Source organism: Giraffa tippelskirchi, chromosome 8 (genome assembly GCF_054371585.1).
Source record: "Giraffa tippelskirchi isolate mGirTip1 chromosome 8, T2T-mGirTip1v1.2.pri, whole genome shotgun sequence".
Taxonomy (NCBI): Eukaryota; Metazoa; Chordata; class Mammalia; order Artiodactyla; family Giraffidae; genus Giraffa; species Giraffa tippelskirchi.
In genome coordinates, this window is record NC_137282.1 from 74,323,131 (window position 1) to 74,339,027 (window position 15,897).

The window sequence follows — 15,897 nt, forward strand, 5'->3', positions numbered from 1 at the left end:
TCCCAAATCTTAAGGGGCAGAAGCGAATTTCTCAGGGATTGCCGAGGGGCAGAAGGGGTTTCCAGGGGATTCCTGAGGGGCAGAAGGGGGTTTCTGGGGGATTCCTCATCAGCAGATGGTGGTGTCTAGGGGATTCCCCACCGACAGAAGAGAGTTTTTTCGGGGAAATCTGAGGGGCAGAAGAGAGTTTCTGGAGGAATCCTGAGGGCAGAAGGGGGTTTTCCGGGAATTCCCCACTAACAGAAGGTGGTTTCCTGGGGGATTCACCACCAGCAGAGGATGGTTTCCTGGGATGGCCCACCAATAGAAGGCAGTTTTCAGGGGGATTCCCCAGGACAGATGGTTTACAGGGGATTTCCCAGCAGTAGAAGGTGGTGTCCAGGGTATTCCCTTCCCCACTGACAGAAGGGGGTTTCGGGGAATCCTGAGGACAGAAGGTAGTTTCCAGGGGGATCCTGAGGGGCAGAAGGGTGTTCTGGGTGGGGGGAGGGGGATCGTAGGGCAGAAAGTGGGTTACAGGGAATTCACCACCAACGGAAGGTGGTTTCTGGGGGATTTCTCACTGACAGAGGTGGTTCTCGGGGAAATCTTGAGGGCAGAAGGGCATTTTTGGTGGAATCCTGAGGGTAGAAGGGGTTTCTGGTGGAATCCAGAGGGCAGAAATAGGGTTCTGGGGGATTCCTGAGGGCAGAGGTGGGTTCCGGGGGATTCTTCACAGCAGAAGGTTGATTCTGGTGGAATGCTGAGGGCAGAAAGCAGTTTTCAGGGGATTCCTGAGAGGTAGAAGGTGGTTTCCACGGGAATCCTGAGGGCAGAATGTAGTTTCTAGGGGAATTCTGAGGGAAGAAGGAGGTTTCCTGGGAAATCCTGTGAGTAGAAGGGGGTTCTGGTGGAATCCTGAGGGACGAAGTGTGTTCTGGTGGAATCCTGAGGGCAGATGGAGTTTCTGGTGGAATTCTGAGGGCAGAATGTGTTTTCCAGGGGAATCCTGAGGGCAGAAGTGGATTCTGGTGGAATCCGAAGGGCTGAAGGGGGTTCTGGGGTGGAATGCTGAGGGCAGAAGGGGATTCTAGGGGATTTCTGAGGGCAGAAGGGGTTTCCAGGGGAATCCTGAGGGCAGAAGTGGATTCTGGTGGAATCCTGGGGACTGAAGGGGGTTCTGGGGTGGAATTCTGAGGGCAGAGAGGGTTTCTGGGACAATTCTGAGGGCAGAAGGAAGGGGATTTCCAGGGGAATTCTGAGGGCAGAAGGGGGTTCTGTTGGAATCTTGAGGGCAGAAGGGTGTGTCTAGGGGAATCCTGAGGGCAGAAGAGGAATTCTTTGTGGAATCCTGAGGGCAGATGGGGCGTCGGTGGAATTCTGAGGGCAGAATGTGTTTTCCAGGGGAATCCTGAGGGCAGAAGTGGAATTCTTTATGGAATCCTGAGGGCAGACGGGGCTTCTGGTGGAATTCTGAGGGCAGAAGGTGGTTTCCAGGGGAATCCTGAGGGCAGAAGTGGATTCAGGTGAAATCCTGAGGGCTAAAAGGGTTCTGGGGTGGAATCCTGAGGGCAGAAAGGTTTTCTAGGGGAATTCTGAGGGGAGAAGTGGTCTCTAGGGGATTTCTCAGGGCAGAAGGGGGTTTCCCGGGGAATCTTGACGGCAGAAGGAGGATTCCGATGAGCAGAAGGGGGTTCTGGTGGAATACTGAGGGAAGAAGGGGGTTCTGGTGGAATCCTGAGGGCAGACGGGGATTCTGGTGGAATTCTCAGGGCAGAATGTGCTTTCCAGGGGAATCCGGAGGGCAAAAGGTGGTTCTGGTGGAATCCTGAGGGCTGAAGGGGGTTCTGGTGGAATCCTGAGGGCTGAAGGGGGTTCTGGTGGAATACTGAGGGAAGAAGGGGGTTCTGGTGGAATCCTGATGGCTGAAGGGGTTTCTAGGGGATTTCTGAAGGCAGAAGGGGGTTTCCAGGGGAATCCCTAGGGCAGAAATGGATTCAGGTGGAATCCTGAGGGCTGAAGCGGTTTCTAGGGGAATCCTCAGGGTTGAAGGGGATTCTGGGGTGGAATCCTGAGGGCAGAAGGGCATTTCTGATGGAATCCTGAGGGCAGAAGGGGTTTCTGGTGGAATCCTGATGGCAGAAATAGGGTTTTGGGGGATTATTTATGGCAGAAGGTGTTTTCTGGTGGAATGCTGAGGGCAGACGGTGTTTCTGGTGGAATTCTGAGGGCAGAATGTGCTTTTCAGGGGAATACTGAGGGAAGAAGGGGATTCTTGTGGAATCCTGAGGGCTGAAGGGTGTTCTGGGGTGTAATCCTGAGGGCAGAAGGGGTTTCTAGGGGATTTCTGAGGTCAGAAGGGGGTTTCCATGGGAATCCTGAGGGCAGAAGGAGGTTTCCTGGGTAATCCTGTGAGCAGAAGGGGGTTCTGGTGGAATCCTGAGGGCAGACGGGGCTTCTGGTGGAATTCTGAGGGCAGAATGTGCTTTCCAGGGGAATCCTGTGGGTAGAAGGAGGTTTCCTGGGGAATCCTGTGAGCAGAAGGGGGTTCTGGTGGAATACTGAGGTAAGAAGGGGGTTCTGGTGGAATCCTGAGGGCAGAAGGGTATGTCCAGGGGAATTCTGAGGGCAGAAGGGTGTGTCCAGGGGAATCCTGAGGGCAGAAGTGGATTCAGGTGGAATCCTCTGAGCACAAGGGGGTTCTGGTGGAATCCTGAGGGAAGAAGTGGGTTCTGGTGGAATTCTGCGGGCAGAATGTGCTTTCCAGGGGAATCCTTAGGGCAGAAGGGAGTTCTGGTGGAATCCGGATGGCTGAAGGGGGTTGTGGTGTGGAATCCTGAGGGAACAATGGGTTTCTAGGGGGTTTCTGAGAGCAGAAGGGGTTTTCCAGGGGAATTCTGAGGTCAGAAGGGGGTTCTGTTGGAATCTTGAGGGTAGAAGGGTGTGTCTAGGGGAATCCTGAGGGCAGAAGTGGATTCAGGTGGAATCCTGAGGGCTGAAGGGGTAACTAGGTGAATTCTGAGGGCAGAAGGGGGATTCCAGGGGAATACTCAGGGTAGAAGTAGATTCGAGTGGAAGCCTGAGGGCAGAAGGGGTTTCTAGGGGATTTCTGAGAGCAGAAGGGGGTTTCCAGGGGAATCCTGAGGGCAGAGGGTGTTCTGTTGGAATCTTGAGGGTAGTAGGGTGTTTCTAGAGGAATCCTGAGGGCAGAATGGGATTTCTTTGTGGAATCGTGAGGGCAGACGGGGCTTCTGGTGGAATCCTGATGGCTGAAGTGGGTTGTGGGGTGGAATCCTGAGGGCAGAAGGGTTTTCTAGGGGATTTCTGAGGGCAGAAGGGGGTTTCCAAGGGAATCCTGAGGGCAGTTTTCCTGGGGAATCCTGTGAGCAGAAGGGGGTTCTGGTGGAATCCTGAGGGCAGACGGGGCTTCTGGTGGAATCCTGAGGGCAGACGGGGCTTCTGGTGGAATTCTGAGGGCAGAATGTGGTTTCCAGGGGAATCCTGATGGCAAAAGGGGGTTCTGGTGGAATCCTGAGGGCTGAAGGCGGTTCTGGTGGAATCCTGAGGGCAGACGGGGCTTCTGGTGGAATTCTGAGGGCAGAATGTGCTTTCCGTGGGAATCCTGAGGGCAGAAGTGGATTCTGCTGGAATCCTGAGGACTGAAGGGGGTTCTGGGGTGGAATTCTGAGGGCAGAAGGGGGTTCTGTTGGAATCTTGAGAGCAGAAGGGTGTGTCCAGGGGAATCCTGAGGGCAGAAGGGGATTTCTTTGTGGAATCCTGAGGGCAGACGGGGCTTCCGGTGGAATGCTGAGGGTAGAATGTGCTTTCCAGGGAAATCCTGAGGGCAGAAGTGGATTCAGGTGGAATCCTGAGGGCTGAAGGGGGTTCTGGGGTGGAATCCTGATGGCACAAGGGGTTTGTAGGGGATGTCTGAGGGCAGAAGTAGGTTTCCTGGGGAATCCTGTGAGCAGAAGGGGGTTCTGGTGGAATTCTGTGAGCAGAAGGGGGTTCTGGTGGAATCCTGAGGGCAGACGGGGCTTCTGGTGGAATTCTGAGGGCAGAATGGTCTTTCCAGGGGAATCCTGGGGGCAGAACGGTGTTCTGGTGGAATACTGAGGGAAGAACGTTGTTCTGGTGGAATCCTGAGGGCTGAAGGGGTTTCTAGGGGATTTCAGAAGGCAGAAGGGGGTTTCCAGGGAAATCCTGATGACCGAAATGGATTCAGGTGGAATCCTGAGGGCTGAAGGCGTTTCTAGGGGATGTCTGAGGGCCGAAGGAGGTTTCCAGGGGAATTCTCAGGGATGAAGGGGGTTCTGGCGTGGAATCCTGAGGGCAGAAGGGCATTTGTGGTGGAATCCTGAGGGTAGAAGGGGTTTCTGGTGGAATCCTGAGGTCAGAAATAGGGTTTTGGGGAATTCTTTATGGCAGAAGGTAGTTTCTGGTGGAATGCTGAGGGCAGAAAGTTGTTTCCAGGGGATTCCTGAGAGGTAGAAGTTGGTTTCCAGGGGAATCCTTAGGGCAGAATGTGGTTTCTAGGGGAATTCTGAGGGCAGAAGGAGGTTTCCTTGGGGAATCCTGTGAGCAGAAGGGGGTTCTGGTGGAATCCTGAGGGCAGACGGTGTTTCTGGTGGAATTCTGAGGGCAGAATGTGCTTTCCAGGGGAATCGTGAGGGCAGAAGTGGATTCTGGTGGAATCCTGAGGAATGAAGGGGGTTCTGGGGTGGAATCCTGAGGGCACAAGGGGTTTCTAGGGGATTTCTGAGGGCAGAAGGGGGTTTCCAGGGGAATCCTGAAGGCAGAAGGCGATTTCCTGGGGAATCCTGTGAGCAGTAGGAGGTTCTGGTGGAATACTGAGGGAAGAAGGGGGTTCTGGTGGAATCCTGAGGTCAGACGGGGCTTCTGGTGGAATTCTGAGGGCAGAATGTGCTTTCCAGGGGAATCCTGAGGGCAGAAGTGGATTTAGGTGGAATCCTGAGGCCAGAAGGGGTTTGTAGGGGATTTCTGAGGGCAGAAGGGGGTTTCCAGGGGAATCCTGAGCGCAGAAGGAGGTTTCCTGGGGAATCCTGTGAGCAGAATGGGGTTCTGGTGGAATCCTGAGGGCAGACGGGTCTTCTGGTGGAATTCTGAGGGCAGAATGTGGTTTCCAGGGGAATCCTCGGAGCAGAAGGGGGTTCTGGTGGAATACAGAGGGAAGAACGTGGTTCTGGTGGAATCCTGAGAGCAGACGGGGCTTCTGGTGGAATCCTGAGGGCTGAAGGGGGTTCTGGGGTGGAATCCTGAGGGCAAAAGGGCATTTGTGCTGGAATCCTGAGGGTAGAAGGGGTTTCTGGTGGAATCCTGAGGGCAGACGGTGCTTCTGGTGGAATTCTGAGGGCAGCATGTGCTTTCCAGGGGAATCGTGAGGGCAGAAGTGGATTTTGGTGGAATCCTGAGGGCTGAAGGGGGTTCTGGGATGGAATCCTGAGGGCAGAAGGGGTTTCTAGGGGATTTCTGAGGGCAGAAGGGGGTTTCCATGGAAATCCTAAGGGCAGAAGGAGGTTTCCTGGGGAATCCTGTGAGCAGAACGGGGTTCTGGTGGAATACTGAGGGAAGAAGGGGGTTCTTGGGTGGAATCCTGAGGGCAGAAGTGGTTTCTAGGGGAATCCTGAGGGCAGAAGTGGGTTTCTGGTAGAATTTTGAGGGAAGAAGTGGTTTTTTGTGGAATCCTGAGGGCATAGTGGTTTTCTGGGCAAATCTTGAGGGCAGATGGAGTTTTCTGTTGGAATCCTGAGGGGCAGAAGGGGGTTTCTTGTGGAATACTGACTCACAGATAGAGAATTCTTTCTTTCCGAATTGAGAAGTTCGAATTACACATAGGCTCCAAGATGCTACCACTAAAGGCATGGGCTGTATCACACTCTTTCATGTCTGTTTCTGTTGCTTTCACATCATGTCCAAGTGTGGTTTGGTGAAGAAGCTGAAGGTGTGTTGCTGTCAGCTCTGACTTGGTGTTACTTTTATATGTAAATACACAACTTTGTGAGTCATTAGTATATCATTCTGGTGTTAATTGTTTTTGTAAGTTTAAAAAGCGGAACCAATGTCAAGGACACATAAACTTACATTCTACCACTAAATAGCTGTGGTCTCAAAAATAACAGACCTATGCTATATATTCACCAACATTGGTGATCTTTGCTCATTTTCATTAAAAAATCCATTTTCCAAAGACATACTGTATTTTATTTTCCTTTTAACTCAGTGTGTTTCTCTTTGACTTTAAAGTGTTTTGCAAATAATGGGACATGCACCTGTCCTTAGCTTGTGCCGCCTCTGCATTCAACACAGACTGCACACATATTCACACACACACAGCTCACACACAGCAAGCATGGATTTGCGGGGAGGGTGACGGACAGTGCCTCCAAGAGGCTACTACTTGGGTGTCTTCCACCTGGACATGAGCCAGGTGGGCAGCTGACACTCATCCTGGTCTGCAGGGACCCACTCTCACTTCTCACCAGTAACTTACTTTTACAGACAGGGGACTTCCCTGTCCATTTCATGTCTGCTTTACACGTCCTGTGCTCAGATCCACCTGCAAGGAAGAATCCCGGATGGCAGGTGTACACCAAGGTGTAGCCAAAGGTGGGGAGGTCGATGGCTCTCACATCTGCATGGGCTGGTGTTTCAGGCTGGCGGCAGGCGTGAGCTGAAATGGGATTTAGTCCATTAGTAAGTCCATTGGAGCCGAAGCATGTGTGTCTAAGGAAATACAGTGAAAGAGATGGAAATGGCTATAAGGTTAGTTTACCATTTATAATTGAGAATATGGGAGCTTTACAGATCCCTGACATTCTGGTCTCTGCAGCTTACAGCACAGTGGAGCCTTGGTGTTGCCAGGTCTCTCTCTTCCTCTCCCCCTAACCCTCCCTCACTCTCTCCTCCTCTGCTGTCTCTATCTATCTGTCATCTATTTATCATCTACCTATCATCTATCTATCTAGCCTCCTTTGCATACATGTGTATATGTAATTATGCATAGAAATGTAGAAATCATAGCTTTAAAATAAACACTTTTGACATACTGTTAAGGTAAGTGGGGCCTCCCTGGTGGCTCAGATAGTAAACAGTCTATTTGCAATGCAGGAGACCTGGCTTCCATCTCTGGGTCAGGACAATCCCCTGGAGAGGGGAATGGCTACTCACTACAGTGTTCTTGCCTAGAGAATTCCATGGACAGAGGAGCCTGGCAGGCTACAGTCCATGGGGTCGCAGAATTGGACATGAGTGAACAACTAACAGTAAGATTAAACAGTATGTTAAATTTCTTAAAAGAGCAGCCCTTTAAACTAAACACAGATTAATGTGTATTTTGAAATATACCTTGATTTTTGTCCCGTGGCAACTAGAAAATTTACTGCTCAGTTAAATGAATAATTAATTTGGCCAAAATCCACTGTGCTTAGAAAATTAATTGAAATATAGATTCTTATTTCATTTAAAATATCATTTAGGAGTAAACAAGGTTTTAATTGTTTTTGTTGTCTAGTTGCTAAGTTGTGTCTGACTCTTGTGACCCCATGGACTGTAGCCTGCCAGGCTCCTCTGTCCATGGGATTTTCCAGGCAAGAGTACTGGAGTGGGCTGCAATTTCCTTCCACACGGTTTTTTCCCTACCCCCCAGGATCAAACCTGTGTCTCCTGCACTGGCAGCCAGATTCTTTACTGCTGAGCCACCAGGAAATCCCCAAGGTTGTAATGTGCTGTGCTGTGCGTGTGCTGTGCTAAACTGCTTCAGTAGTGTCCGACTCTTTGGGACCCTATGGAATGTAGCCCGACAGACTCTTCTGTTCGTGAGATTCTCCAGGCAAGAATACTGCAGTGGGTTGCCATGCCCTCCTCCCAGGGATCTTACTGACACAGGGATCAAACCCACGTCACTTACTTATGTCTCCTGCATTGGCAGGTGGGTTCTTTACCACTAGTGACCCCTGGGAAGCCCCAGGCTTGATCTCAAATAACTTATCATTCTTTATAGAGTGCACATTTATGTCTCAAATAAAGGATGTGGCCAAGTATTATAAAACAAGTTTATATTATTAACATCACTAATGCAATCTTTTTAAGTATCGTAATATTTTTCACTTTGACATAGTTTCAAGGTGGTGGTAGTTATAGTCACTAGGTTGACTCTTGCGACCCCATAGACTGCAGCCTGCCAGGCTCCTCTGTCCATGGGATTTCCCAGGCAAGAATCCTGGAGGTGTTTCCATTTCCTTCTCCAAATTTTCAAAGTAATGAAGACCTAATGTTAGCAACCGCCACACACAGACACACACACCTATGTGTATATACATACATATACATGCATGTATGTGTGATATCTCTGTATAATATTCACATAGAGAATTCACGTAGAGATTTAGAATAGATGATAGCTTTGAAATAAATACTGATACATAAATACACAAAATTCACAACTTACATACTCAGAAGATTTTTGTACATAGCCAACCTAGTAAGAGTTAGATACTGCGTTGCTCTAGATTGGTAGAGGCTGAAAGGCTGATTACTAATCATTACATTTCTCCTAATTCTCATGATTAAATCACAAAACAAAACTTGGTCCTAAGTATTTGAATTATCAATTCATATAGACTCCAAAAAGAACAGTTCAAACACCTGTATTAATGCCCTGACCAGTCACGTGACCGTTAGTGATCCGAGGTGATCCTCCTAGGGGAGCAGTACATGCAGGTTCTCTCAGTGATGGTAACTGCAGTGGTCTTCACTGGTCTTTGGTTTGGGACAGTTTCTTAGGCTTTGGGGCCTGGGTATCACCGGAGGTGCCTGGGGACTACAGACTGGGGTCCCCCTGCTCCTCTGCACCCCGCCTGCCCCTGGCCCCCAGAGCCTCAGACACTGCAGGTGTGCGCAGGATGGGACTCGAGATTCGAACTTCAGCCAAACTCTGGGTGCTGCTGCTGCTGCTGGTTCTAGGGAACCAGACTCTGAGAAATGAGTTTAGGGAATGGAAAGCAGACAGAAATAAGCCCCTCATTGTTCCTCAGAAAGGTGAATTCTTCCAGCCGCTGGAGAGTGCCCAGGCCCTGCCCTTGCACAGGGTCACACTTACGGATGCACTCTGTCTGGATGCCGCTCCACGTCAGGTTCGCCAGGCAAGTTCGAGTTGTAGAGCCTTGAACGTGGTAACCTTTTCGGCACCGGAAAAACACCATGCTTCCAACCTGGAGGGGAAAGCCAGCACCAAGCTCAGAGGTGACATGGACACACTCGCGCTGGAAAGCACGCTCCAGGGTCAGGTCTGAATAAACATGTACATGTAAGATGTGGGTTAAAATGTTAGACGCAGTGTTCTTGTTGTTTAGTTGCTCAGTTGTGTCCAGCTGTTTTGTGACCCCATGGACTGTAGCCTGCCAGACTCCTCTGTCCATGGTATTTCTCAGACAAGAATACTGGATTAAGCTGCCATTTCCTTCTCCAGGGGATTTTTCCAACTGAGGGATCAGACCCACATCTCCTGCTTGGCTGTGTTAGACACAGTACAGGTTGTTCAATGGATCATGTGAGGTCTTAGATATGGTGACTCGTGATTATTTAGAAGCAGTTTATTTGGGTAACAAAAGTATACCTTTTCCCTTTAATTTTAGCCTTATTTCTCTTTAGTTTGTGATAATTTTCTTTTCTTTTTCTGTTTTTTTTCCCTTCTGCTAGTCCTATTCTGGGCTTCCCAGGTGGCTCGGCAGTAAAGAGTCCACCTGCCAATGCAGGAGACCTGGGTTCGATCCCTGGGAGGGGAAGATCCCCTGGAGGAGGAAATGGCAACCCACTCCAGTATTCTTGCCTGGAGAATCCGCAAGGACAGAGAAACCTGGTGGGCTACAGTCCCTAGGGTCGCAAAAGAGTCAGACGTGACTTTGAGACTAAACAAGTCCTATTCTAAGCAATTAGTGTCTGTTAGCAAGTTATTTTAGCACTTGTGGGAACTGGCCTGGAGACTGATAAGGACTCTATCATACAATCCTCCAGAACTATTCTTCTAATGGCCTCAGTCATCTCTTTAAAAGATGGCATCTGTGTTTTTAAATGATTAGTAAATCTTGCCTTGGGTCCAACCTGTTATCCGGGATAGTGTGACTACTCTGTCATTAGGGGAGCGCTGGGCTCACCCCGCCCCATTAGCTTCTCTCAGCAGATCACAGGACTGCGTCACTGAGAGCAGTCGTCATGCAGGTTCACTTACTGCAGGTCACAGGCCACATGCAGGCAAGTCAGGGGTCACAGAAACCAGGGTGACCACAGCTTGGGTTTCCCACGGTGAGTTAGAGCAACGCCCACATCTTGTATTTTCGGGTATTGCAATATGTTCAGCATAGGCCAGAAAACGTTAGCTGAAGCTGTAAGATCACACACAAGACCCTACATAAAATGCGCCAGATTTAACCTTGGGGACCTGTGAGGCTATCCTTGCAGAGTGAGCCAAGGCTGTCAGGAAGGAGCCAGTGTGGCATCAGGGCAATCCAATGAGGACACTTTACATTTCAGGAAAAAGAAGGAGAAGTGGCTGAAGAAAAGAGACTTTTATTCTCAATGAATGGGAGCAGTAACTTGAAAGCAGTGTGTATATTTAGCTCTGGCTTTCAGACCACTTGATCAGAGAACCTGAAGTCACTCAATTACTTAAGATGGTTGAACTATTTTATTTCAAGCTTCTTTACTTTCCATTTTTAGGTATTTCTCTGATATTTGTGTTAATGTAAGTGATAATGTACTTTGAAGGCACTTTCTTCTGTTTTTGTCTCTGGAATTTAATGTTATTCACATATACTATCTGGTCACCAAGTGGGGTCTTCTTATGTGAATTGGTGGCAAAACACCCTGATTTGAGATTTGCTGTGTCAATTCAGCAGACAGAAAGAAATATGCATGCTTTCAAATAGAAATTCATATACCAATTAATTCTGTGTGAATAAGACACAGTTGTCTCAGTTCTAACAGTTAAAATAATAAGCAGAAATCCTCTCTGAATGGACTATATTTGGGCAAATGTAACACAAATCGGATATGCTACATAAACACATGTATATTTAAGTATCAATTACATTTTAAAATAGGGAAAAACAGTAAAATAAAAATGGAATACCTCATATCCTCTTGAGCTATTCTGTATTCCAAACTGTGGAGTACCAGGGTCTGGACAGGTGTTATGAGCAGGATCTGAAATTCACAATCAAAAAAAAAATCAGAACCAGATATGGTTATTGCAGGAATTCTAATATTTTTACTAAAAGGCCTTACAAAATTCATAAAATTGTGTTTTGACAAGTGGGCAAGATGTTTTGCAAGAAAATTAAAAATTAAATTGCTGTTTTCATCTTTTTTTCTGATTTCTTTAGATGTTAATCTTTAGTACTTTATCAGACTCTAAATTGCCCTGAATATTATTTTCTATGTCAGAATAAACACATTCTTTTCCATTCTCTGGTTTAAGTTTTCCCTACTGACATACTGTATTGGTTAGTTAATGACATATATAGTCTTATGACCTCTTATTTTTTGTTGATTTAATTAATCACCATCTCATTTGGTCATCTATTATATTACTCTAAACATCCTAAACTAATTTTCCTAAAATTTCAAAATGTGGAATATACTTAATGCTTCAAAATAAAAGCATATGGTAGACCAACAGTGATATTTTTCTAAAAAATTGTAGTACTTCAGCAATCAATGAGTGGCTTCAGTATGTCAGCTCTCCAGCTGCTGATGGGAAAACAAAATAGATAACTTCAAAAAAGTGTTTTCAAGAGAAACCAACCTACTGGGGGGAAGAAAAAAATATACATATTTTTTAGTTTTTCAGAAATAGCTAAAATAAAGCAATAGTTTTAGCCCAATGGCAGTAAACTTTAATTAGAAAAAGCAGTGTTTCAATGAAATTATTTTTGACACTGCATTTTTAAGTAGATATTATTTACTTCCTTAGAAAACAGCCAGGGATAGAAGTCATTCCCTGCTTGCTGCGTGTGTGCAGAAGGCCGTCTCATGCTCGGGGAAGCAGGGTGTTCGGAGCGGCCAGCCATCACTCACTCACGTCTACAGGGCGAGGTGGAGGGAGGCTGGGCGTGGAGCAGGGAGAGTTCTGGTTCCTGTGTCACTGATGCAGTGACTGTCGACCAGTATAATTTCTACCTGAACCCTTCCTATGAGACAGAGATTTGGTCTAAAAACAAAGGGTTTAGGTCATGTAGAGAGTCGAATCTCTTTTAACTTGTAAGTTTCACTTCGTGTTGAAAAGTCAACAGAGCATGCGTGACCCTGTAGCCCTTTCAGCTGCGGCTGACAGAGCAGGTGGTTTACTGGGGGGCGGGGGGTGGGCTGGGGGAGAGGGTGTCAGGCACTGAAGTGGGGGGCCCTTCTGGTGCCATGGCAACAATGAGATCTTCAGCAAACTGGTCTTTCCCCTGAAGATCACGGTTGTCAGTTGACATGGGCAGAGAGGGGACTGCCAGGGTAAGAGTCTAGGACCTGTCTTTAAATGACTTGTCACGTCAACTCCAAACTCCATGGCAGGATTTAAGAGTCTGCCATCAGCGTGGCTGGTCAGCACCTGCACAGAGCATCTCCCGGGAGAGCATCACCTGTGTGCCCACAAACGCTCCAGCTTTAGGATGAAATGCCCCGTCCCCACCCCCAGCAGAGCATCACCTGTGCACCCACAAACTCTCCAGCTTTAGGATGAAACGCCCTCTCCCCACCCCCAGGAGAGCATCACCCACGCGCCCACAAATGTTCCAGCTTTAGGATGAAATGCCCCCTCCCCACCCCCAGGAGAGCACGACCTGTGCGCCCACAAACTCTCCAGCTTTAGGATGAAATGTTCCCTCCCCACCCCCAGGAGAGCATCACCTGTGCGCCCACAAATGATCCAGCTTTAAGCATGAAACGCCCTCTCCCCACCCCCAGGAGAGCATCACCTGTGCGCCCACAAACGCTCCAGCTTTAGGCTGAAACGCCCTCTCCCCACCCCCAGGGCGGTCTTGCCATCATTACCGATGCAGGTGGGCTGGACACCACTCCAGGTGCCATCCGCCTGGCAGACTCTCCGGGACGACCCCACCAGGAGGAAGGGGGACTTGCATTGGAAGAAGACTTCAGATCTGTAGGTGAAGCTCTTGCCGCTGAGGCGCCCCTCAGCAGGGGTGCCGGGGTCCCCACAAAACACAGCTAGAGAAGACAACCAGGAGGTCAGTGCACAGTCTGTGCCCCTGGGTCAGGTGAGTCTGTTCAACTTGTCTAACTACTTTCCATTAAATCCTTCCATTAAGCCCTGGAAGGCTCAGTGGGTAAAGAATCAGCCTGCAATCCAGGAGATGCAAGTTTGATCCCTGGGTCGGGAAGATACCCTGGAGAAGGAAATGGCAACCCACTCCAGTCTTCTTGCCTGGAGAACCCCATGGAGAGAGGATCCTAGAGGGCTATAGTCCAATGGGTCACCAAGCACATACACACATTGAATCCTCAGGAATCAAGGATGAAGGAAAGGACGGAATCTGCCCTTGGGCAGCGTGTCTCAAACGTGGACTCTAACCTATTGCCCCCTGGCTGCAAGTCCCGTAGGCTCTCCTCAGACTGCAGCCCGCGGTTTGTCTGCCATGGTTTGTGCTCCCGAGGACTTACGCAGGCACTGGGGGACCTCGCCTTTCCAGACCCCCCGTCCTTCGCAGGAGAGGATGGCGGGCTGGGAGAGCTGGAAGCCGTGGGCGCAGCTGTAGCTGACGCTGGCACCCCAGCGGAAGTCTGTTCCTTCCACCTTCCCGTCCTGGACCGGAGGCGGCTGGCCACACGTGACGGCTGTCAGAGAACAAACAGGATTCAACATTCCAGAGTTTCCACCGCAATGCAAAGCTCCAAGGCCTCACATTTTAATTTCACCCATGTTGCCAAAGACGTCTACAAGGGGCTGAATTTTTTAATAGACAAATTACTGAAGAAGATAGTAAATCAAAATAATAAAACTTTTCTCCAATATTTTCTCATTAATTTAGATCAAGTCTACAAAAGCAAAGCAAAGTCAAAACATATCCCACCATAAAAGAAGGTGGAGTAAACAAGACAGTCTCAGTCTATACGACAAGAAAGAACGCCTGTTGTTCCACTGACGTGTTCTTATGATGGTTACCAGAAGCAAATTCAGTCAGAAGCATGGTCCTATGACATGAGTACAGACATTTGAATTTATATAAACAGATGGTAAGAATTTCTTTATCTGTACTTTTTTCTTTATATAAAAGAAAGAAGTGAAAGTCATGAAAGTGTAGTCACTCAGTCGTGTCTGACTCTTTGTGACCCCATGGACTGTAGCCTACCAGGCTCCTCCATCCATGGGATTTTCCAGACAAGAGTACTGGAGTGGGATGCCATTTCCTTCTCCAGAGTCTTTATATAAAGATAGCATATAGTTTCCAAAAGACAGGCTGCTGATCCACTTGCTGAAGAATCAAGCACTGACACGTGCGTGGTGAGAGGAGACCCTGTAAGAAACCACTTTGCCAGGGTTTTGTCGCTTCCAGGGGCTTTGAGGGAGAACACTCTTCCCCGGAGTGACTCGCCCGCTGGTGCTGCCATCTGCCTGGCCCACTCCAGCCATCATTCTGCACCGCCTGGTCTAAGAGCTCCCTGAAGACCCAAGAGCTCTGAGACTTCACCCTGGAGGAGGTTTGCCGCTGACAGTCTGTGCGCAGAAGGCGGCGGGAGAGGAGACTCAGCCGTATTTCCTCACCGGCACTTTCTCACGGGTGCTCACACCTTCTCACGTGAGACAGACACACAGACACACCCACACGTGCTTGCCCGGAAGCTGGAGACGGGCCCTCCTCTCGCCATCCACCTTCTCCCCATCTGTCCACTCATTCAGCAAAGGTTTCTGCAGAAGCCCTAAGTGAAGACTGGGGGACAGTCTAGACAGGTCGACGTCAGGCTCCAAGGTCCCCAGGTGGGAACGGCGATGAGTGATGTGGCTCCAGGGAGGAGCGGACAGGGTGGGCAGCAGGAGAAGACAGAGGTCTCATCCGCGAGGGCCTGGCTAGCTGTGGAAGGATTGTTAATCCAACAGACACTAAACAGAGGACAAGATCTACACAAACGTATCTGAAGTCCAGAGATCAGACATTCTAGGGACCAACACGTGGACACGCTCACTGGGCTAGAATGCTCCTAACAGGAGAGTGCGAGCTGCATTCAACACCCTCTTAGCACCTGCCACAAAGCTGCATGGTGTTAATAACTGTTGCTGGAAAGAAGGACACAGACAGGGCTCCTCACCCTCTGATGGGAGGAAACCAGGATGCTCCAAAACCGCCCAGGCTAGAAGGGGGTAACCAGGGCCCTCAGGTGCGGGGTCTCCTCTGACCTCACAGCAGACTGTCCACACAGGACGCACCTTCCTCCTGAGGTTTTCTGCTGATCCAGCTCGCAGCTCTTCCCCCACCCCATCTAAGGACGATAAGACGCCACTTTCTCCTGTGTGGCCACTGCCGGCCTCCACGCCCTCTCCTGCCCCTCCGGCCCAGCTGAAAAGGCCCACCACTCTGTCTGGAGTTGGTGGAGATGCTCACCCTGCAAATCAGCCCTGGATCAGCGGTCCACCAGCCCCCTGCTTCCCCCAGACGCCTTCCACCTGCTCACTCTCTCCCTGGAAAGTCCATCGGCCAAGTCGGGAACCTCCTCGTGGTGGAGGAGGGCGTCGTTAGTATCAGCGCCTGAGGCCCACCAGGCATCAGGACACTGGCCGTCTCTGCCACTGTTCTGCCCTGTCTGATGATCGGCGCTGACCCGCCTCGCCAACCCCGTGATGACGGCCACAGACTCAACACAGCCACGCATACCAAGACAGCAGAGCTGGGCTCACAGCAC

The 15,897-nt window shown here is 49.5% G+C and overlaps 1 protein-coding gene across 1 annotated transcript in view; it reads right to left on the minus strand.

The window, feature by feature from the left end:
• The window catches only part of CSMD1 (CUB and Sushi multiple domains 1), a 1,578,457-nt gene that overhangs the window by 17,234 nt on the left and 1,545,326 nt on the right, over positions 1–15,897 (minus strand). The window contains exons 59-63 of the mRNA XM_081517452.1: positions 13,663–13,836; positions 13,036–13,209; positions 11,126–11,199; positions 9,098–9,209; positions 6,491–6,670 (exon numbers count right to left, since the gene is read on the minus strand). Of these exons, the coding sequence (XP_081373578.1) occupies positions 6,491–6,670; positions 9,098–9,209; positions 11,126–11,199; positions 13,036–13,209; positions 13,663–13,836 (714 nt within the window). The remainder of the gene's footprint in view (positions 1–6,490; positions 6,671–9,097; positions 9,210–11,125; positions 11,200–13,035; positions 13,210–13,662; positions 13,837–15,897) is intronic.